At 44.1% G+C, this 21,531-nt stretch overlaps 2 protein-coding genes across 5 annotated transcripts in view; one reads left to right on the top strand and one right to left on the bottom strand.

The window, feature by feature from the left end:
• Window positions 1-21,531, top strand: part of LOC135253483 (nephrocystin-3-like) — a 67,833-nt gene that overhangs the window by 6,287 nt on the left and 40,015 nt on the right. The window contains exons 9-30 of one of the 3 annotated variants that reach the window (XM_064332817.1): window positions 252-422; window positions 679-782; window positions 1,038-1,152; window positions 1,331-1,474; window positions 1,738-1,835; window positions 2,234-2,336; window positions 2,437-2,519; window positions 3,366-3,504; window positions 3,762-3,926; window positions 4,225-4,316; window positions 4,574-4,696; window positions 4,887-5,076; window positions 5,417-5,658; window positions 5,758-5,833; window positions 7,646-7,773; window positions 8,188-8,428; window positions 8,890-9,015; window positions 9,627-9,742; window positions 10,150-10,314; window positions 17,790-17,889; window positions 19,815-19,940; window positions 20,306-20,467. In XM_064332817.1, the coding sequence (XP_064188887.1) occupies window positions 252-422; window positions 679-782; window positions 1,038-1,152; window positions 1,331-1,474; window positions 1,738-1,835; window positions 2,234-2,336; window positions 2,437-2,519; window positions 3,366-3,504; window positions 3,762-3,926; window positions 4,225-4,316; window positions 4,574-4,696; window positions 4,887-5,076; window positions 5,417-5,658; window positions 5,758-5,833; window positions 7,646-7,773; window positions 8,188-8,428; window positions 8,890-9,015; window positions 9,627-9,742; window positions 10,150-10,314; window positions 17,790-17,889; window positions 19,815-19,940; window positions 20,306-20,467 (3,009 nt within the window). Of the gene's footprint in view, window positions 1-251; window positions 423-678; window positions 783-1,037; window positions 1,153-1,330; window positions 1,475-1,737; window positions 1,836-2,233; window positions 2,337-2,436; window positions 2,520-3,365; window positions 3,505-3,761; window positions 3,927-4,224; window positions 4,317-4,573; window positions 4,697-4,886; window positions 5,077-5,416; window positions 5,659-5,757; window positions 5,834-7,645; window positions 7,774-8,187; window positions 8,429-8,889; window positions 9,016-9,626; window positions 9,743-10,149; window positions 11,514-17,344; window positions 17,617-17,789; window positions 17,890-19,814; window positions 19,941-20,305; window positions 20,468-21,531 lie in introns of those variants that run through there. The other 2 variants (XM_064332815.1, XM_064332816.1) reach the window with 2 other exon arrangements.
• Window positions 11,482-16,909, bottom strand: uba5 (ubiquitin-like modifier activating enzyme 5). Of its 2 annotated transcripts, XM_064332819.1 has the most exons (12): window positions 16,617-16,909; window positions 16,408-16,453; window positions 16,204-16,293; window positions 15,936-16,045; window positions 15,717-15,803; window positions 14,899-14,983; window positions 14,324-14,428; window positions 13,802-13,929; window positions 13,440-13,575; window positions 13,222-13,300; window positions 12,834-12,940; window positions 11,482-12,366 (listed from the first exon to the last, which is right to left on the bottom strand). In XM_064332819.1, exons 1-12 carry the CDS (start codon window positions 16,775-16,777, stop codon window positions 12,286-12,288), a joined length of 1,215 nt encoding a protein of 404 aa, XP_064188889.1. In that variant the 5' UTR covers window positions 16,778-16,909; the 3' UTR covers window positions 11,482-12,285. The 2 variants fall into 2 exon arrangements, with proteins under 2 accessions (XP_064188889.1, XP_064188890.1); XM_064332820.1 differs by lacking the exon at window positions 16,617-16,909 and having other exon boundaries at window positions 16,209-16,293; window positions 16,408-16,456.

The raw sequence follows: 21,531 nt of genomic DNA on the forward strand, positions 1-21,531 counted from the left end.
TTTTGTCCTCTCTTAACCTACAGTCCATAGACTAAAAATAATCTTGGTGAATAACATGAAGCTGTGGATGAATTATAAAAAGATCAAATTAAGTCAAATCTATTTAAAATCAGGCGCATAGCTCTTTTTAGTTTAGCAGAGTAGAGGGCAGTGCTATGCAGGATCTGCAGTCCACGCATGCATAAAGATGCTGTATTGAGCCGAGATGAGCAGCACGGGTAATGAGCCCTTCTGTCCCTTGCGTTTCTCAGGAGCTCCTGGGTCACGAGGGGATGGACAGCAGCGAGGGCAAAGACTCGGGGGCGGAAGATGAGCACGAGGAGGACTGTGGCGACGTTCTGTGGGACCTGCATGACGAGCAGGAGCAGATTGAGGCCTACCAGCAGGCCTCCAGGTCTGCCTCCCACCTGGGCTTCCAGAAGGTACTGCTGTCCCCCTCAGCGGAAGGGCACGCACATCGCTACGGCAAAGCAGCAGGGCTGCCGCGGCTTTTTCTCCGTTTCATTTTCAGTTACGTCTGTTGGAGCAAATTCAAGAACTTCCCAAATATGCTTCTCGGTGACGAGCAGAATACGGGCACCTGTATTACATGTTATTTTTTAGCTCTCTATTTGGTATAAATATTTAGCCAAACTAAGGGCAGTTTCGCTGATATTCTCCTCTGCTCTGCATCCTCAGTACATCGAGCGCCTGAATGACATGGTGGCTGCACCCCCTCCCATCCCCCCTCTGTTGGTGTCGGGAGGTCCTGGCTCAGGAAAGTCCCTCCTCTTATCTAAATGGTGAGGAATTATCACTTACTCTTATCCTTTATGCTTTATTTGGCCTGCATGTCTATGGTATTGGCTCATGTTAAGATACGCGATTCATCTGGAGAACATGGTTTCTATTTGGGCATTTGATGTGCTTGGGTGACATAAGATGCATCTTTCATAAGACCTCTTTTCTGAAGTCTGCTGAAAGATCATTGGCCTGGACTGACAGGTATAAGTGTAACCCATGAGCTGTAATTCTCGCTTGTTGTTGTTTTCCCGAAGGATTGAACTACAACAGAAGAATTCTCCCAGTACTCTGATCCTCTATCATTTTGTTGGACGTCCCCTTTCTCCAAGTTCTGAGCCTGTACTCATGATCAAAAGGCTTACTGTCAAGGTAGGGGGTGGAGTTTGCCTTGAGAAACCACCTGCCAAACATTTGGTTGTACAATGCAAGCCTTTCCCTTTGGTTTTAAATTCATCCCTGTACCCTGCGCTCCTGCCAGGTTCTTGGCTGAGGCCTGCACATACTGAGCACAGTCCGGTGAGAAATGAGCCTTTTCCTTCCTGCTTAGCTCCTTCAGCACTTCTGGTCCATATCGGGCCTGTCCATGGACCCCTGCAAGACCCTGGAGGAGTTTCCCCGCTGGCTGGAGAGGCTGTCCTCACGACACCAAGGCAACATCATTATCATCATCGACTCCATCGACCAGATACAGGTACTGGCAGCGCACCCGGGGCTCTCTGATATCAGGTGACTAGGAGAGCGAATGAAACGTCCAAACTCCACAGGGAGCCTCAACAACAGTGTTAACATGCACTGCTGAATGCAAAGTCCGTGGGGAACGTGATAGCTGAACACCTGCCCTTGTTGTAGAATTTTTTTTTGTGTGTGTGAGGTTAGAGGCCTCTGGTGTGTCAGTGTGTCGCTTCGCACCCCCCCCCCCCACTCAGTTCCTCCTGTTTCCTTGTGCTCCTACAGCAAGCAGAGAGGCACATGAAGTGGCTCATTGACCCGCTTCCTGTCAATGTGAGGGTAGTGGTGTCCGTCAACGTGGAGACCTGCCCACAGGCATGGAGGTGGGTGTGGCATGTACAGAAACGTCAGCATGGTACCTGGTACTTGCTTGTGTAAGGATTCTGTTGTCAGAGAGAGTTTTATTTATGAGATATCCTTTTGACCAAAATATATTTTGATTGGGAACTTTTATATTATTTATTGGTTTGCGATCTTTCAATATGCTTTGTGTTCACAATCCAAAGTAGATGGCACAACCAGGGATATATCCAGCGCAGGTACAGGCTCAGCCTTCCATAAAGTTCTAGAAAAAGAAAAATCCAGGCTGTGCCAGTGCTGACTGTAGCTAGCCAGGAGTTCACTACATTGTCATTGCATTTTCAAAAGGATGAAAATGGTTAAAAGTGAAATAACATCACAAGGTTCAGAAGTGATAAAGGCTGTTGTTTACGCGCGACAGACTCTGGCCCACGCTTCACCTGGATCCTCTGCACCCCAAAGACGCGAAGGCGGTGATAACCGCGGAGTGCCTGGGGGCCGATGTCGGGCTCAGCAAAGAGCAGGTCTGTCTGCGGTGGCCCCTCCCGGCTGCGCTTGTCCTCACATAGAGCACCTGCGCCAGGTACCTCTGCTCACGTCTGCGAATGCGCTCTGTTGCCACAGGAGAAGAAGCTGGAACGGCACTGTCGCTCCGCCTCGACCTGCAACGCTCTCTACGTCTCTCTGCTGGCCAAAGTGATCGCCAAGTAAGCCGTCGTTTTTCGGTTATGCTCTGACGACGATTCTATTACATTACATTACAGGCATTTGGCAGAGACGGTCCTTATCAGAGCGAACGTACAACAAAGTGTATAACTATAACCAGGAACAAGTAATGGAAAACCTAGAGGAAGTTGGTCCAAGTCAGGGAACACCGCATAGTTCAACTTGGGACCCTGATGGTTTAAACTGTTACACTAACAACGAGAACGGCAACAACGCAATCTAGGGAAAAAATACAAGTAGTCGTTAAGACAGTTAATGCACCTAAGTCACCTACGAAACAGCTGCCTAGTTACAACCCTAAGCTTACAGTCATTTACAGGGGGTAGGGAGGGATGGGGAGAGGTGCAGCCTGAAGAGGTGAGTCTTCAGTCGTCGCGAATGCATCACGCGAGTCGTCTGGCTCGCTGCGGCATTTAATTTCTCACCGTGTGCCATCTGTCGAGGCAACAAGTAGTTCAGAACAAAATGTGTGCCGCACTTTAATGAAAAAGCTGAAATGACATCCTGTTAATAGTGGAAGTGAGAACACTGTGAATAATGGGGAGATTATCTCTGGTAGCTGGGAGTTACTAGAGTAATTGGGATAAATAACATTTGAAGTGGTGTTTGTGTTTGACTGTTTCTGCGTTGGAGTATTTGTTCCCGCATATTGGTGCTCATTAGTGACTGGTGACTTTCTTTCTGTGCTTGCGTGTGTATCTGTTTGTGCATGCATGTGCGCGTGTGTGATTGTGTGTGTGTGTCTGTGTCTGCGTGCCTGTGTGCGCACGTGCGTATGCGTGCACCTGCTTGTGTGTGCGTGTGCACGTGTGCGTGTCCTGCTTCAGCACGTGGACAGTCTGGTGTTTGGACAGGACCCTGGAGCAGTGCCTGCTGTGCCAGGACACTGTGTCTCTGTACAGGCTGGCCCTGCGGGTGGTCCTGGACATGCTCAGCACAGACAGAAACAAACGCATCATGAGAGAGGTGGGCCATATCTCCGCACATTCAGGAAATGTGCTCTGCATTATTAACAGAACATCTACTCGCTTGCACTGAAATTTTAGGGGTTTTGCATGCAGTCTTTTATCTTTTGAAAGTTAGAACGTTCTTGGCTCTTATAGAGAAGGCCATAGAGTCCGTGCAGCATATGTTGGCTATAAAACTTTTGTATACATCAGAGAGTGTGATTAGAGTATTTCAGAAAATGGGAACATGCTGTGTGCTCTTTATCTTGGTCTCAGATGCTGTGTCTGGTCTGCATGAGCCACAATGGCGTCAGTGAGTCAGAGGTGATGGAGATATTTTCAGAATTGAGCTGGCCAATCCTGGCCTCTCTGCTCTACAAGCTGCAGAGCCTGTGTGTTGTCACCCTTAATTGCGGCCTCATCAAGTTCCAGCACTTGCAGGTGGGTCTCCTACAGTCAACTCTGTTAAACGACGGAGCGTTTATGGGAATTCAAATTGAGCTTCCAGAAGTTCAAAATTTTAAATGAACTTGCGTTCTGGGTGTTCAGGTCCCAGCACCAGCAGCTGGGCTCCTTGCAGTTCAGTAGTTTTAAATCGAGGTTCACTGTGGAAGAAGATAAAGTTGATTTGCCGCTGTGTGTTAAAGAGTCAGCTCACAGGAACATGTTTGTGAGATCAGACTGCTTCACCTGGTTTACCTTCTTTTCAAGTCAAGTCTTCTCTCTTTTTGCATCCGAGGCCTGGGAGGCTGTGAGACTGGAGTTCATCGATGGAGAGGCCTGTTCTTCCCACAGAGAGAGACTGATCCAGTACTTTAGCCAGCAGCTCAGGTCTGTACAAAGGACTCCGATGTACTCTACACTCTAGTATGGCTCAAATTTTCTATGGTAAGACGTGCTGGTCAAGCCCTTCAGTCCCTTATTATCATTTCCCTTTTTCCTAATGAGGCACACAGCATCTTGTGTTTAACAGCTGTGAACTGTTAATCAGTGGAAATATGTGTAGAAGCGGACAGCCTGGATTGGTTCCTCACTGTTTCCTAACTGTTCCGTACTGTTTTCGGCGTGTTCTCCTGGCTGGCGTGCAGTCGGGACAGGGTCACATGGCGGGTCGCGGATGAGCTGCCCTGGCTTTTCCAGCAGCAGGAGGACAAGGCCAAATTGCAGAGCTGTCTGCTCAACCTATTCGTCTCCCAAAATCTCTACAAGAGGTCAGGACACCTCCCCCTCTGGGTTTCTGTGAATATGCATGGCATATTATGTATTATATATGTGCTTGCATACTTGCATCAGCATGCCTGACTGTAGCTCAGTATCCCGTTCAGTGTATTTCCTCACATGTAACTGTCTCCATATTTTGTTTAGTGTACTTTCTTGTTGTATGTAATGTTTTTGTTTTAGGGGTCATTTCTCAGAGCTGCTGGCCTATTGGCAGTACGTGGGCAAAGACAAGAGCTCCATGGCCACGGAGTATTTTGACTCCCTGAAGCACTATGAGAAGAGCTGTGACAGTGAGGACAGCATGGTCAGGCTGGCCAACCTCTACGAGACGCTGGGCCGATTCCTCAAGGACCTGGGCCTCCTCGGCCAGGTACCAGCGTCGCCCCGTCCCCTCACACGTTTTTCCACATTTCCCCCCTTTTTTCCCACTATGTTACTGTTGGAGAAGTGTAAACGTGTGCTGATGTCATTATGGAGTGGGGGAGGGTGGATGAAGCCATGAGGCTGACAGGGACAAGAGGTGTTTTCTGGATTAAATGCATTGATAAACCCATGCTAAAATAATAAAAAACTGAGAGACAAATAAAGCATACAGTAGACATATTTTGTTTGTGTGTGTGCGCGTATGTGTGTGCATATGTATGTGTGTGCGCGCATTTGTGTTTTATGCGTGCGTGTGTGCGTTTGTGTGTGTGTGTGTGCGTATTTAGGCGGTGGCTCCCCTGCAGAGGTCTCTGGAGATCCGGGAGACGGCGCTGGATCCAGACCACCCCAGCGTGGCCCGGTCCCTGCACCAGCTGGCCGGGGTCTACGTGCAGTGGAGGAAGTTTGGCAACGCAGAGCAGCTGTACAAGCAGGCCCTGGAGATCAGCGAGAACGCCTACGGCTCCGACCACGCCTGTGTGGCCCGGGAGCTGGACTCCCTCGCCCTGCTCTACCAGAAACAGAACAAGTGAAAACACACTTATTACACTGTACTCTCTGGTATTCATTACTACCTGTCTGCTTTTGGTTGCATGAGAATTTACTCAGCAAAATGTTTCTGTTTCAGGTATGAGCAAGCAGAGAAACTGAGGAAGAGGGCTTTAAAGATTCGGCAGAAGACTGCTCGCCAGAACGGAAATATGGTTAGTTAAATAATGCCATTATGCCAGTGATTAATTTATAAGGATATAAATACACTGTGCGTGCTTGTGTGCGTGTGCACGTATAATTTTTCTTTCATAGTTCGTAAATGACATTCATTTTGTATCTGTCCATCCCTGCAGTGTACTGTAAGTGTATACTCTGTTAGCAGTAGCAGCAGTATAGGTGTGAGTGCTCTGTTAGCAGTAGCAGCAGCAGAAGTATGAGTGTATGGTGCTCTGTTAGCACTAGCAGCGACAGTATGAGTGTAATCGCTCTGTTAGCAGTAGCAGCAGTGAAAGTGTATTCTCTGTTAGCAGTAGCAGTATGAGTGTGAGTGCTCTGTTAGCAGTAGCAGCAGCAGTATGAGTGTATGGTGCTCTGTTAGCACTAGCAGTGACAGTATGAGTGTATGGTGCTCTGTTAGCACTAGCAGCAGTGAAAGTATATTCTCTGTTAGCAGTAGCAGCAGCAGTATGAGTGTGAGTGCTCTGTTAGCAGTAGCAGCAGCAGTATGAGTGTATGGTGCTCTGTTAGCACTAGCAGCAGTGAAAGTATATTCTCTGTTAGCAGTAGCAGTAGCAGCAGCAGTATGAGTGTAATCGCTCTGTTAGCAGCAGCAGTATAAGTGTAAGTGCTCTGTTAGCACTAGCAGTGGCAGTATGAGTGTAATCGGTATTACACTCTGTAAGGCTCTGTAAGGAACTGGGCTTGTAACCGAAAGGTCGCAGGTTCGATTCCCGGATAAGGATTCCCGGGTAAGGACACTGCCGTTGTACCCTTGAGCAAGGTACTTAACCTGCATTGCTTCAGTATATATCCAGCTGTATAAATGGATACAATGTAAAAATGCTATGTAAAAAGTTGTGTAAGTCGCTCTGGATAAGAGCGTCTGCTAAATGCCTGTAATGTAATCGCTCTGTTATCAGTAGCAGTATGAGTGTAATCGCGCTGTTAGCACTAGCAGTGGCAGTATGAGTGTAATCGCTCTGTTAGCAGTAGCAGTATGAGTGTAATTGCTCTGTTAGCAGTAGCAGTATGAGTGTAATCGCTCTGTTAGCAGTAGCAGTATGAGTGTAATCGCTCTGTTAGCAGTAGCAGTGGCAGTATGAGTGTAATCGCTCTGTTAGCAGTAGCAGTATGAGTGTAATCGCTCTGTTAGCAGTAGCAGTATGAGTGTAATCACTCTGTTAGCAGTAGCAGTGGCAGTATGAGTGTAATCGCTCTGTTAGCAGCAGCAGTATGAGTGTAATCGCTCTGTTAGCAGTAGCAGTATGAGTGTAATTGCTCTGTTAGCAGTAGCAGTGGCAGTATGAGTGTAATCGCTCTGTTAGCAGTAGCAGTATGAGTGTGAGTGCTCTGTTAGCAGTAGCAGTATGAGTGTAATCGCTCTGTTAGCAGTAGCAGTGGCAGTATGAGTGTAATCGCTCTGTTAGCAGCAGCAGTATGAGTGTAATCGCTCTGCTAGCAGTAGCAGTATGAGTGTAATTGCTCTGTTAGCAGTAGCAGTCTGAGTGTAAGGTGCTCTATTAGCAGCAGCGGCAGCAGCAGCAGCAGTATAAGTGTAAGTGCTCTGATAGCACTAGCAGTGGCAGTATGAGTGTAATCGCTCTGTTAGCAGTAGCAGTATGAGTGTAATCGCTCTGTTAGCAGTAGCAGTATGAGTGTAATTGCTCTGTTAGCAGTAGCAGTCTGAGTGTAAGGTGCTCTATTAGCAGCAGCGGCGGCAGCAGCAGCAGCATCGGTGTAAGTGCTCTGTTAGCAGTAGCAGCAGCAGTATAAATGTATGCTCAGCATTATGTGTCTGTCCACAGTATGGCTTCACCCTGCTGCGTCGCCGGGCTCTGCAGCTGGAGGAGCTGAGTCTGGACAAGGACACGGCCGACTGCGCCAAGACCCTGAACGAGCTGGGAGTGCTCTACTACCTGCAGAACAACCTGGAGTGAGTCCCATTTCCTGTCTGCAGTCAGCAGGGCTCTCAGCGCTGTAATATCCCCCTCCTGCGGCATCATGGGACTCCGCCGCACTCCTCTTGAGTGCACTCATTCAGAAACGCTTACAGCACCTCAGCACGTCTGACCTGCTCCGATGAGAATCTGCACTTTAAAAGTCCCGTGGGACGGCCTGTCAGCTGCACTGTAGCTGTGCATTGTGCCCCTGTCATTCCCTGTAATATAGCCAGCTCTATTATTGAGTGTGATATAACCAGTGGATTACCATTAAAAAAGGTACATTTTCACTCTTTTTTCATTCCAGTGAGTGTGTGAATGCTGCCTACACAGCAGAAAGTGTAGTTGTTTGTGACCTCAGCTTGCCTGTAGGGCGTTGCATGATGGCGATTTTGGGTTTCGCGCAGAGCGGCGAAGGTGTTTCTGACGCGTTCGCTGGAGATGCGTCAGCGCGTGCTGGGGCCCGAGCACCCGGACTGCGCACAGTCCCTCAACAACCTGGCGGCCCTGCACTGCGAGCGGCGGGAATACGAGCACGCCGAGGAGCTGTACGAGAGCGCCCTGGACATCCGCCGCCGGGCCCTCTCCCCGGACCACCCATCCCTGGCCTACACCGTCAAACACCTCGCCATGCTGTACAAGAGGAGGGTGAGGACCGCATCTTTACAGCTCTGCATCTTTCCTTCATATCTAACATCTTTGTTTTCACATTGTGTCTGACAGCTACAGTTGAAGACTGAGTGTGTGTTATAGGGAACTGCGTGGTGTGAGATGTGAGTGTACAAAGATAACTAAAGAGCACCACAGGGCCTCAAGATGAAATGGTTGGTGCAGATGTAGAGAATCTATATGCTCCGTTTGGTTTCCTGTCCTATGAAGATATGAGCAGTAAGGATATTTTATTATGTGAACAGGCCATTCAGCCTAGCACTGGATCATTCCTTGGTCTTGGACACTTTGAAGGTGTCTGCGACTATTCAAAGCCCTGGGAAGCCTATTTCATACAGCTTTCAGTTTGAATACTCCCCCCACTGACATCTGGTTTTTATTAATGACAAATCCGTCTGAAAGTAGATGTCATGTAAAACATTTTTAATATTGTTGGACAGGGGAAACTAGAGAAGGCGGTACCCCTGTATGAGCTGGCCCTGGAGATCCGGGAGAAGTCATTTGGCCCCAAGCACCCCAGTGTGGCCACTGCTTTGGTCAACCTGGCTGTGCTCTACTGCCAACTGGTGAGAAACAAAGTATTCATTTTTAACATTTGTATATACAGTGCACTTCAAAATGATTGGGTCCCTTCATAAAGATGAGCAAGAAGTGAACTATATTTGGAAAAATTCTATTCTTTTGTACTAATAAACATATATGGGGAAAACATTTTCTTAAAACATGTTTCTAACAATTTCTAACAATGTTAAATGGCAAAATGATTGGCAGTGCTTTTGTATTAAATTGTTCCATGCCAATAAACTAATGCAGAATTACTTTTAAAATGTGTCTGAAAATGTATCAAAACCTGATAGCTCTTTAACTGGTACATTCATCAGAGGAAATAAATCACTGATGTCCATTGTTACAACTGTGAAATAAATCAGTGTTTATTTCTGTCCAAAGTATTTTTAAGTTTCAGTTAATTTCAGATTCCAGTTCCTGGTATGATGGCGCGTATTTATTCTGCTACCAGTCTTTCCCTTTTTTGAAACTAGCCCGCAAATGACCTCATAGTGTTTATCTAAACAGCTCCGTAGTAACACAGCTGCAGCTCAGATTTCTATGAATACTGTGGGTGTAGAGTGCACAGTGTTGTGCTAATGGAATGCACTGTTTTTATTGGCGGTTTCAGAAGAAGCACGGCGAAGCACTGCCTCTCTATGAGCAGGCGCTGAAGGTCTATGAGGACAGCCTTGGCCGATCTCACCCCCGCGTGGGAGAGACGCTCAAAAACCTGGCTGTACTGAGGTCAGTGCCAACCATAGCAGTCACTTTGCCACCATGGCATGGTATCGAGCTTTCCACTTTCTTTTTTTAGCCTTTTTAGAGGTTTTCAAGTGCAAAAAATCTTGCAAAATGAAAAACTATTTTCACAAGGTTTCTGTTCTCATGGTAGCTTGGAATCAAAACCTCAGAAAATCTTCCCCTTCTCTCCACCCTATTTTTTCCCCAAAATGCTTGACTTTTTGCCATTATGATTTATGTCAGGGGCCATTTCAGATTCTGTTTGTGAAAGGTCATTTTTAATTGTTAGCTTGACTCAGGAAATCCAATGCTGAACATAATAACCTCTTGTATGCTGGAATTAAACCTTGAATCTGTCACTGTAGACTGTATATAGCATCCGTGTTCTGCCCTTTCTGCGCATTCCACAGCTACGAGGAGGGCGATTTTGAGAAGGCAGCAGAGCTGTACAAACGGGCCATGGAGATCAGAGAGGCGGAGCCCTCGCTGGTGTGCGGGAAGGCCCCGTCCCGCCACTCCTCCAGCGGGGACACATTTAGCCTGCGGGGCCCCGCCCTGCACCCTAACGCCCCCAGGTGACCTTCCCACGACGCTCCAACGTCACACTGCCAAGTTCCACACTAGTATTAATCACCGGCTCAATTTTGGGGGATAGGAGACTGAGAGCAATGGCTGTAAGAATCCGTTAGCTCACCTGTCAGGAGCAGACTCACTGCCACGTTACAGCGACATCATTTCCTGCCCCGTTGGGAAATGCCAGAGGCGAATCGGCAGGTAATTTGCTGTTCCTTTGTCCCAACGGTGCTCGACTTGCCAAATCACTCATCATAGACACTCCTGAAAGCAATTTTGTGAATCATGTTCCACATGAAACCAAACTACAACCAAATAAAAACCTGATGCAAACCTTTTCATATGCAGATAAACACTGTCACCTCAATATAACTTGAGATGCTTACTGCCTGTGTGCTACTTTTTATTAAAAGTACTGTGATGCGGCCTAAGGCCTTCCACATAGAGGGTTAGAAAATGTATCAATGTCTTTGTAAAATGCGTATTGCTATTATTAGTATTGTTATTATTTATAGTAGTGTGAATATGTGAACTGAGGTCTATCCAGCTCTTATCAGGAAACTCTCAGGTATTAAAAGACTTGATTTCCCTGTTTCTAAACCTCAGCATCGTGACGTTTTTGGCGACTGCATTTGATTTGTTGTATAATGGCAAGTATTGAATATGTATATGTGACCTGTATACCAGAGGTTAGATGTGAAAAAAAACCAACTTTCACAGATACTTAAAGGTGGTGAGGCATGTCCCTAAAAGCTGCTTTCATTTACAAAGACAATATTATTTCAAAATCAGCATGTATTCTTGACTTGGGAAAGTGAAGGAATTGTGTGTGCATGCCATGCAATGTCAATAGGTCAAACGTGTAAAGTGTTTTATTCAGTGGAAGACTTGTGAAAGGTAGGCTCAACTCCTCAGTTCAGACGGAGAAGTATGGTTTAAACCTTTGCTGTGACTTTAACAAGTTTTGGTTGATTCCACAGCCACATTATTAAACTGCACCCGAGATGTGTTGTCAAAAGAGGAAAACCAGAAAAGTATTTCGCATTTCTCTTACAGTATGTTGCCAATGGAGAAAAGCACCAATATGTCACAATGACAGAGTCACATTTAAAATCTTGTCTGTGTGAATGTGAAGACGGGAGGGAGGGAATCACTGTATCTCTGTGTACTCCGGCTAATAAATACTTTATTGAAACCTCAATGAATGTAATGCAAGTGTCCATTCCTGTGCAGGCAAAGTTCATGAATGTCCTGATGGTAGTTTAAGAGCTGATGAGTAGTAAGCAAATGCACAGAAGAATACCACTGAACTGCAGACATTTTCTTCATGACTCGCTTATCCAGGGCCAAATTACCAGTAATGTTAGAGAGAAACGGTTGGGAACTAAACACATTATGGGGAATTTTACCACAGTAATCAACTCCATCTACACTCCCTTCACAAATTAACTACAGAAGGTTACCTTAAGTGCTAATACATATCATCCATTAAACCTCAAGTCATTAGAATACATTACAGCCATGAGTTCATTGCACTATACAGATCAGTTGGTTTAATTTAAACCTGCATTTTAAGTAAATGCCGTATTACAAAAAGAAACGCAATGCTGAAAGGCGGCATTATAGACATCCAAATTGTACCTATTCCAAAAACTGGAAACAATGCTGTTGCTTGTTAACGTGATTCACTGGCTTTACAACTGAATACATAAAACTTTAGGAGCACTTGTGCCCAGACATTTAATCCTCATACAATGTTGTATCATTGGAGCAAGCCACCCAGCTCTTGCGGTAATGCAGAATATACCTGGTGTGCCTTGGGATCAGCATAGGTTACCCTGGACAAGGAAGTCTGGAGATCGAATATAAGGTGAGGCGTTGAATAAAAAGAGAGTTCAGATGGTTTGCGTTTTCTTTTTCTGTTGCAGTAGTGTTGCTTGCTGAAAGCTGAAGGAACAGTTATGTTCGCGGGGTTACATCCTCTTCATTTGAGCCATGAGGTCTTCGAGACTTTGTTCTGTCTCCTCAACCATCTCTCCATCAGGTGTGTTCTCCTGAGGAAGAACACAGCCCGAATAACACACGGGTTAAAAACTGTAGAATGCCTTGTATATCAATAAGCACTCACCTGAAACCTCTTCAAGTAAATGATACGGAGTAGTAGCGGATGCAGGGAACAGGTGTGATAAGCTACAGGTGTCAAACTGCAGTCCTTGCGGGCCACAGGGTCTACTGGCTTCCAGGTTGTTCTCTGCACCAATAGTTTAAGTCATCGATTGGCTAAAGACTCCACATACCTTGTTCTCAAGGCCTTAATTGGCAGCTGATTGAAAGGAAGCCACAAAAACCCACAGACACTAGCGCGCCTGGGAATTTAGTTTGACACCCCTGTGATAAACCATAACTGCCAAAGGAAGGCTTTAATTTGTCTGACTAAAGCCTACTTAAGAGCTAGAAGACAGACGCCATTATTTTACTTCTTCACACTTGAAAGGTGAGGAGAATCTCCTTGTGTACCAACCTTTTTGGGAATGGTGTAAGCCACAGTGATACCCTCAGGTAAGTCTGGTTTAGGGCCTGAGGCAGCCTTAAGCTCTTCTTCTGTTACTTCGGAGACCAGCTCTATGCCTATTCGCAAACACACAGAGATATGCTTAAAGACAGCACACACCTGGAACCCACCCACAACAGCATACACATACTGCTCCAATAACACAAGTCAGGAAATACTATTTGGAATATTGAATGTTTACATAATTATCCCACTTTTCTTTGAGTTGTGAGCGAACATACAACATGAAAAGTGGAAAATTTTGAAAATAATAAGGGTGAATGTGACAGTTACGAATGACGCCGCTGGCCTCTTTGAGATACACAACTGGCATACATTTCTGCTAAGGAAGCCTCACCCCACTCATTGTCCTCGTGCACGACCTGCTCCTCCTCCTCTTCCACCACTTCCTGTTTTGGCCTCTCTGCCTGCTTCCTCTATCGGGAGAAGAAGCAATGGACATTTTCTTTTAAATTATTCACTTGAATACATTCCAGAACAGCAGGAAAAGGATGCGGCAGAGTGCCGCTGAATTTGTTAATGATGGACAGTGCACAGATGAGTTTGGCCCATCACCTGGTACTCCTCCTGCTGCTTTCTGCAGTAATGGTCATCACACTGAGGGTTTGCCTTCATGGACATGGTGGGGAAGAAGTCCTGCATGGCGTTGTAGCCCAGATAGTGACTGACTGAACCAAAACCCAGGAGATACCTGAAGACAAACAACCACACCAACGACACATGAAATGACATCTTTCAGGAAGCACAGATCTGGATCCACATTTACAATATGAAGTTTTATAACCGTTTCAGTAAGCTGTTGTTAAAAATGCTCAAACAATACAATTAATAAATATGTTATGCTTACCATGATAATCAATGCAGCATTAAAATATCTAAGGTTCCATATAAATGGTAAGACCAGGGAAAGGGCTTACTTCAGGACGTTCTGCACTAGAAGTCCAGCCACCACGCCCATGGTGGTCGGCAGGCTGGCCGCACACACACCCTCTCTTTTCAGGGTCTTCTCATCGATGTTGGCTGCCACCACCAGGGGAGGGGCACACTGACAGACAGATATACGCAATTACAATGCAACACAGGTAACACGCAAGGTCCCTGGGCTTTGTGACTGCTAAAGCAGAAAGGTAAGTAATCAAAGTTCTGGAACAGACACTAGGTTCCTACTGTTCATAATAACTTACAAAAATAACTGAATAGATTATGATTTTTTTTTTTTTAATAATGACCCACTAGTTATACAAGTCTTTTTTAGACAGCTGTAGGTATAATACTGGAGATTTTAACATGTCTAATTAAACAGACTTGAAAATATGCCTTACAGCTCATGGAGTAGGCATGCATATCCTTGTCATTGCCCAGCAACACCCCAGGGATGATGCATATATAGATGAAATAGATAGGACATTTCTGTCTGCGGAGACAGACATTAGACATACTGCAAAGCAGGCCGTCTCCCCAGGAATGATGAGCTGGATATGTCCAGACACGGCATTCTCGCTCACTCCAGACTCCATCCAGATTTGGCCCAGTTCATTACATGCCTGAAAGCACAGAAGCACATTAAAACTCATTGTCCATGGGAAAAATATCTGAAAATCTTGGGATGCCTGACAAGGACCTTTTCGGTCAAAATTCTGCATCCTGAATAGACAACGGGATCAGTTGCTGGTGTGTGGGTATTTATTCTTTCATTGTCTCATTCGATTTGGATTTTGCGCATACTACATTTTTTTTTCAAAATATCTTTAAACCCATTTTTTTTAAAAAGATCACAGACAGGAGTTTGATGACTTCTGTTCATCTCATTGGTACTTTTTCACCATCTAGTGGTACAACAAATATATTACTGGAGGAACTCCTCTCATGCAATGGAGAAGTCATTTGTGTGAGCCATCATTTCCTCCGCAGGTAACAAAACTACCACACACAGACAACATTCATTTTTTACTATTTTATTGTGGTGCTCTCGCTTCTTAGAGTAGTGATCATACGATAAGGTATAAGAACATACTGTATTAATGGCCATGCGAGCTTCAAAATTGTCCACACAGCTCAAGATCAGGTCCACAGGCTTTCCTTCTTCAAGTCCACCATGACTGCAATGAAAAATGAATTTAGAATTAGAATGAAAGTGTTTGGGCTAATATCTTTAGACTAATATCTTTAGACCTTTATTTTTATGGATTTATGATAAGCTGGTTTTAATTTTGGTGACTTTAAGGAAAATGATAATTACTAGAACTGTGCAAATGTTTCACTGCTAAATTGCACCATATTATTTTGTAGTTATTGAAATGTTTTGGTTGACAGTTCAATTCCAGTTAACTATTGACCTATTTCCATTTGATTTGGTACCCTTGCAGTTATGAATGTAATAACAAATCAAATAATGCATAGGCACAGGGGTGCTGTATGGTGGGGGGGGGGGTCTTGGGGGTCAGGACAATTTCAAGGGCTCTGATTGACAGGGTCCCTCAAAAAATCATGCTGCAGTTGTGCAGGGAAAGGGTATCCTGGGGTGTTGGGGCCCAATGTGATATTTTCCTGAGATGCATAGGCATCTAAAAAATGGGGAGTAGAGGAATGTGGATGCTCAAACAAGGATCCTCCTTCAGGTGCTATGAGGTCCTGTGGAATATCTGCCATCTGCAGAAGATGTGCAAAATGGAATATGAATATGCCCAATCAATTGGACATCCAAATATGCCAGATCAATTAATCAATCATCCAATCAAATTTTATGTATAAAGCACATGTGGGCAGAAACCTTGGAAGGAACCATACTCAGTGGGGAAGGAGGGGAATTGAAAAGCTCAATACATTACCCACCTTATGCGATCCATGAAATGTGTAAAATTGTCCATGGTTGTTATGTTGTAGTTGTGAGTCTCAAAGGATACATCAGGATTAATGCTCCTGTTGACAGATTTTAGATCCCAATTACTATAGCACTATACAAGTAAACTGCCAAAGGTTCTCAATTTCATATTTTAAAAATCTGTCATAACGTTTTTTCGAATGCTAAAGGAGAAGATGGGAGCCTCTCACCTCAGCGTGTGTTCCGCAGCCTCCACTTTGCTGAGTCCAGCTTGGTGCGGCTGAAAGAAAAGCCTGTTCATGTTCGCCAGTTCCACTTTGTCATAATCAAACAGGATCAGCTGTAAAACAAGACCGTGCACATGACCACCAATATGTACCACGAATTGTGACACAGTTATTTCAATGTACATGACGTAATACAGCCCACGGACGAATAACACTTGGGGGTTTCCGAGCGCAAAACAATACCAGCATATTAATTTAAAGCGTTTATTACCTTACCAATGCCACATCTTGTCAGCATTTCGGCAGTCACACTTCCAACTCCACCGACTCCAACCACTGCGACAGAAAATGTGCGAATTCTCTGTAAACCAGGAATGGTTGAGAGGGAAAAGCATATGGCATCAGTGTTATTACATTACAGCTGGCACACAGTGAGCGAATGGAGTAGTAATTCCTCGTGAAATCTCCCCCTCACCTCATAGTCTTCGACAATGCCCATCCGTTTCAGCGCCATAAGACGACTGAAAGACAGGAATGTAAATACAAAATAAATAGAGAGGCACCATAACCGGAAGAGCAATCAAGTAACTTTCGGCGAGCTAGCTAGCTCAATACAAATGTGGCACAAGATTGTTAATGTGCCCCTCCCTGACAGTTGTTCATCAAGCAGCGACCTTGGCGTACCTGTAAGGATTTGAATCCACTACTTCAGCACTCATCTTCACAATCCTCTGTCTATAATTCTGGCTGCCACCGGCATCTTCGGGACATCGCTTCTGCTTACACTTAATCAATTCATTTTCCAATTCGCGGACACGCAACTTCAATTCTTCGACAGTAGCCATTGCCACTGCTTTTAAAATGAGGCGAAACCAATTTCTTAATAATAGGTAGTAGAATTAGTATATTAGCTAACGTTGCCGATTACTCATACACACTTCAGTTTCGACACGTTTGCACAGAATCCAGCTGGTAACTTGGAGTACCTCTCTTAAATGTCCGACCAGAAACAAGTAAAAAATTCGAATGGTTCCAAATGTCGCTGATATTACATGCATTTGATGTAACAAATTGTTATTTGAAATACATCCCCCTGAAATATTTAAAGTGTACTTAAAATGTACGAATCCGAAAATATCAAAAACAACGACGCCTCTGTATAAAGGTAGATAGTTAGAAGTTACATGCTTAGCAACTCTGCTTACAATCTGCATACCTTCCGGCTTAAAAGTGCTTTCAGTTCTATCGTACATTGTGTAAACTTATGTCACCAAGTGTAAATCCCGTTGTCCATAGCACTCTGTTTCTGTCAGCATTGTGTCAAATGCGTAAAGCAGTCATATGTAACAAAATCATCTGCAATCGTGCTGGTGACTTGTTCCACACGAGCTTTATGTCCCACTGCACACGTTCTCCGGACTTTGTACTTTAAAACATGTAGTTCCTAGAGTTCCGTGAAATGAGCGATAGTTCCTAGATCCCAACAACAGAGCTGGGAAGCAAGTCATATCAAGGGAAGCAAGCAAGAAAGCATCTGTCACCGTTTCACTAAAGTTAACATGGACGGGGAAACAACTGCTGTCCGTGAACAGCATAAATTTAACCTCTCAAATCTACATAAATATTTATCAGATTACGTACCAGGTGTTGCAAATAGCAACACGTTCACTGTGAGGCAATACAGGTATCCAAGCTCGCTAAGCTATCCAACTTTGAATTGTCATTTTGGCTACGTCACTTGCCAGGGAAACAATAATAACAATTATAAACTACCGGTTGTAGTTTTGTGAAGCCTGGTGAAATCCTGATCGGTAGCGCGCTGTTCGTATTTTAATATTTTGTCTTTGTATTCTTCAGAATTGGGCAGTCGAATCCCACATTTCTTGTGATGACTTCCAGTGAGAGCTATGTACTCCGAAAGAAACCACCCGGAATGTTGCTTCCAGGGGCTCATAAGGTAGCCATCTACTCATTGTTTACATAAACATGTTTTTCTAAACAAAGTCTCTTGATCACTAGGAATTAGGTTGTTTGCTAGTCAGCCACACATAAAAACGAATAAACAAATTTATTTATTTATTTATTTACTTACTTACTTAAATAAATACAATGATGTGCTTCGGGTGCACAACCATTAGATTACATGAGTGGACAAGTTTATTATGGCTAAAGGTCATGGGCGCATTTTTTTTCGCAAACCAATTTAGCGCAAATCACGCCCCGTAGTTGCAACAAACGTTCTGAATCGATTCGAAAAAACAAATAGCCTACCTGGTCAGATATAAGCATGATAGCTGATTCTAATATTAATTTCACTTTAACAAATAAGGATGTACACGGGGGAAAGAATAAAACAACATAATTGAAAACACACACACTTTATTAGGTACACCTGTTCAACTGCTCGTTAACGCAAATATCTAATCAGCTAATCACGTGGCAGCAACTCAATGCATTTAGGCATGTAGACATGGTCAAGACGACCTGCTGAATTTCAAACCAAGCATCAGAATGGGGAAGAAAGGTGATTTAAGTGACTTTGAACGTGGCATGGTTGTTGGAGCCAGACAGGCTGGTTTGAGTATTTCAGAAACTGCTGATCTACTGGGATTTTCACACACAACCATCTCTAGGGTTTACAGAGAATGGTCAGAAAAAGAGAAAACAGTGAGTGGCAGTTCTCTGGGCGAAAATGCCTTGTTGGTGGCAGAGGTCAGCGGACAATGGCCAGACTGGTTTGAGCTGATAGAAAGGCAACAGTAACTCAAATAAGCACTCGTTACAACCGAGGTATGCAGAAGAGCATCTCTGAACGCATAACACGTCAAACCTTGAAGCAGATGGGCTACAGCAGCAGAATACAACCCGGCACTAGCAAGGTGTACCTAATAAAGCGGCCGGCGGGTGTATATATGAGTAAAAATGATTTTCCTGGTATAATATTTTATATACGCAAAACCTCCCTACTAACCTTAGTGAATGAAATAATTTTTCATCTTTATATTTAAATAAGGTCTTGTATTTACATTTAAGTGATAAAAATAAGAAAAGAAGTAGGCCTGGTACATACCACTGACAATACAAAAATGGTCAGTGGCATATTATTGGGATGTTTTTGCCCCCTTACAAATATAGTGGCATATTTTGAAGGATCCATGCCATGGCGTGTCACTTGCAGCAAATCAAATCAAAAAGGATGTTGGGCTGGTGAGATGTCTTCAAACACAGTTGACAGTCAAATTAAATCGCACCAGAGATCCAAGGAATTCTAGCCAGCTAGCACGTGTTAAACTATACATAGTGCAGTAAATTGAAAAGACCAAACTCTAAGCACAAACAAGAATGTAGCGTACATTACATGACAGTTTACTCAAACGTCTTCAAATAGTAAATCACGGTATATATCCAATTAATTGTAGGCAGCCAACACATCTTAAACTACACAGCGCTCTCATCGTGTTGACCAATGCAACTACGGGGCGTGGTTTGCACTAAAGTGGATTGGGGAAAAAATGACGTGCGTGGCTAATAGATTTTAAAAAAAAATAAGGATCACCAATATGAAGCACTTTTTTGCTGTATATTTTTTCTTCAAAAAATTCAAGAATGGATATAATAGTTTGTTGTCCCAATTCTAATGTCCAATACATCATGTCATCAAGTTCACCACGTATTAATAACTGCATTCTAATTCCTGATTTAGGTTTTGTAGTTGAAAAGAAATGGTACGATTAAAATCTGACTTGTAGCTTTGTACATCCAGTGGCATTAATCTGGCTTTTATAATTTGCCTTTTATAAATATGTTTGATGCTGTTCATTATCCACTTTTAGATGTTTTTTTGGCTGATAATGTGTGATGAACTGTCGCCTGTATACACAGGTGGACAGAGAGTATCAGGTCCAGAAGGCCTTGTTCTCTGCTGGATTTCCTGTGCCCAAACCCTTACTATACTGTGCTGACATATCTGTCATTGGGGCAGAATTCTACCTGATGGAGCATGTGCAGGTATATTTGTACTGTGCTGTGCTACTTTGTACAGTATTATTGCATGCTAATTCCTTGGTTAAGAAGATGCGTAGCATTTGTTTCCCAGGCAGACAAATGCTTATTTTTGTACCATATGGGGATTCTTTTTTCCTGTCCTCTTGATCCATGTTCCACACTTGCGTAATTTGTATAATTTATTGATTAGATTTACAGTTCCTCATTCCCGTCCGTTAAAGCACTCAATGAAATGATAATGTGCACCAGATCGCCATGTTTAAGGTTGTGAAATGTCATATCGCCAATGGTGACTAGTGTTTTTAGTTTGCATCGCAGTGGTGTCCGTTGGAAGGTAATCTCAGTGCACTGCAATCCTGGCTTTGCAGGGGCGCATTTTTCGGGACCTGAGGCTCCCTGGGCAGAGCCCGGCTGAGAGAGCTGCCCTGTACATCGCTGCCACTGAAGTCCTGGCCAGGCTGCACTCAGCTGATTTGGCAGCCCTGGGCCTGAGCAGCTACGGTAAAGGCGCTGGGTACTGCCAGCGGCAGGTAGGCTTACGCAGTGATAAACCTGTGCTAATCTTTGCCAAGATACCGTTCCTTCTGTCAGAATGATCAATATCTCTGGGTGGTTTGAGCTTGTAGGTACAAGGTATTCCGTGTTCCTCAGCACAAGTTCAGCACTGCTGATCAAGGGTGGTGCTGCTGTACCACAGACATTCCTAAAATAGTCTGGCTGCTTCTGTATTGTTTCAGGGACACCACAAATAGTGATCCAGACATAATATAAGAGTTTAATGTAATTTACGATGACTGTTGCGGGTTTGCGGGCATGGATCAGGAATCAAAAGTACATCCTGTTTGCCTGGAACTCCCCCAGTGGGACAGTGCATGTACATTCACATTGTAGGCCTTTAGAAGACACTCTTACATAGATTAATTTTGACATCCTAGCCATTTATACCGCTGGATATCTACTAAAGAGTAAAGGTTAAGCACCTTGCTCGGGGTAAATCTGTGCCCCACCTGGGAACTGAATCAGAAACCAGTGGTTCAGGCCCACCTTCCCTACTAATCCAGCCTGACCATCAGCCATGACATTCAGTCAGAGAAGGACAAAGACACAACATCACATCAAAAATGCAGTGCTTTGGATAGCTGCCAGTTGGTGGTGACCATTGTTTGGAAATTGATTTAGAAGTTACTCCAACCAAACAACCAAACTAAATGACATTTGAGATGCTTCAAAAATTGAAAAAAATCCTTTCAATGGAGGACAGCTTGCTGATAGTGCCAGCTTTATCCAGTAGTATGACTAGCTTAGAACCCACATGCATTTAAATAACCCTGTTGGCAACTATGGTAAAACTTTTTAAATTTCAGACTGGGGTTCTCTGTTTTAGGGAGAGTGCTTTATTAATGCATATACAAAGATCTTTTCTACTGTCCTGTCTTCAGGGTGTTTTTCTGTCAATCAGGCATGCAAATTCTTGTAGATTCATTCATTCATTCATTCATTCATTATTGTCCCCATAGGGAAATTTGTCTTGTATAATGACTCCAAGTGCCCTTGCAGGAAATGACAGTCATAATACATTAACCCTTTTTTGTAG

Source organism: Anguilla rostrata, chromosome 4, assembly GCF_018555375.3.
Source record: "Anguilla rostrata isolate EN2019 chromosome 4, ASM1855537v3, whole genome shotgun sequence".
Taxonomy (NCBI): domain Eukaryota; kingdom Metazoa; phylum Chordata; class Actinopteri; order Anguilliformes; family Anguillidae; genus Anguilla; species Anguilla rostrata.

What these genes read in the sequence shown, in the direction of transcription:
- uba5 (XM_064332819.1), bottom strand. Translation starts at nt 16,777, where the DNA reads ATGGCTACTGTCGAAGAATTGAAGTTGCGTGTCCGCGAATTGGAAAAT. An exon ending in CATTTCATGGATCGCATAAG is followed by an intron (nt 14,984 to 15,716) that starts GTGGGTAATGTA and finishes TTTTCATTGCAG; the next exon opens with TCATGGTGGACTTGAAGAAG. An exon ending in CTCGCATGGCCATTAATACA is followed by an intron (nt 14,429 to 14,898) that starts GTATGTTCTTAT and finishes CTGTGCTTTCAG; the next exon opens with GCATGTAATGAACTGGGCCA.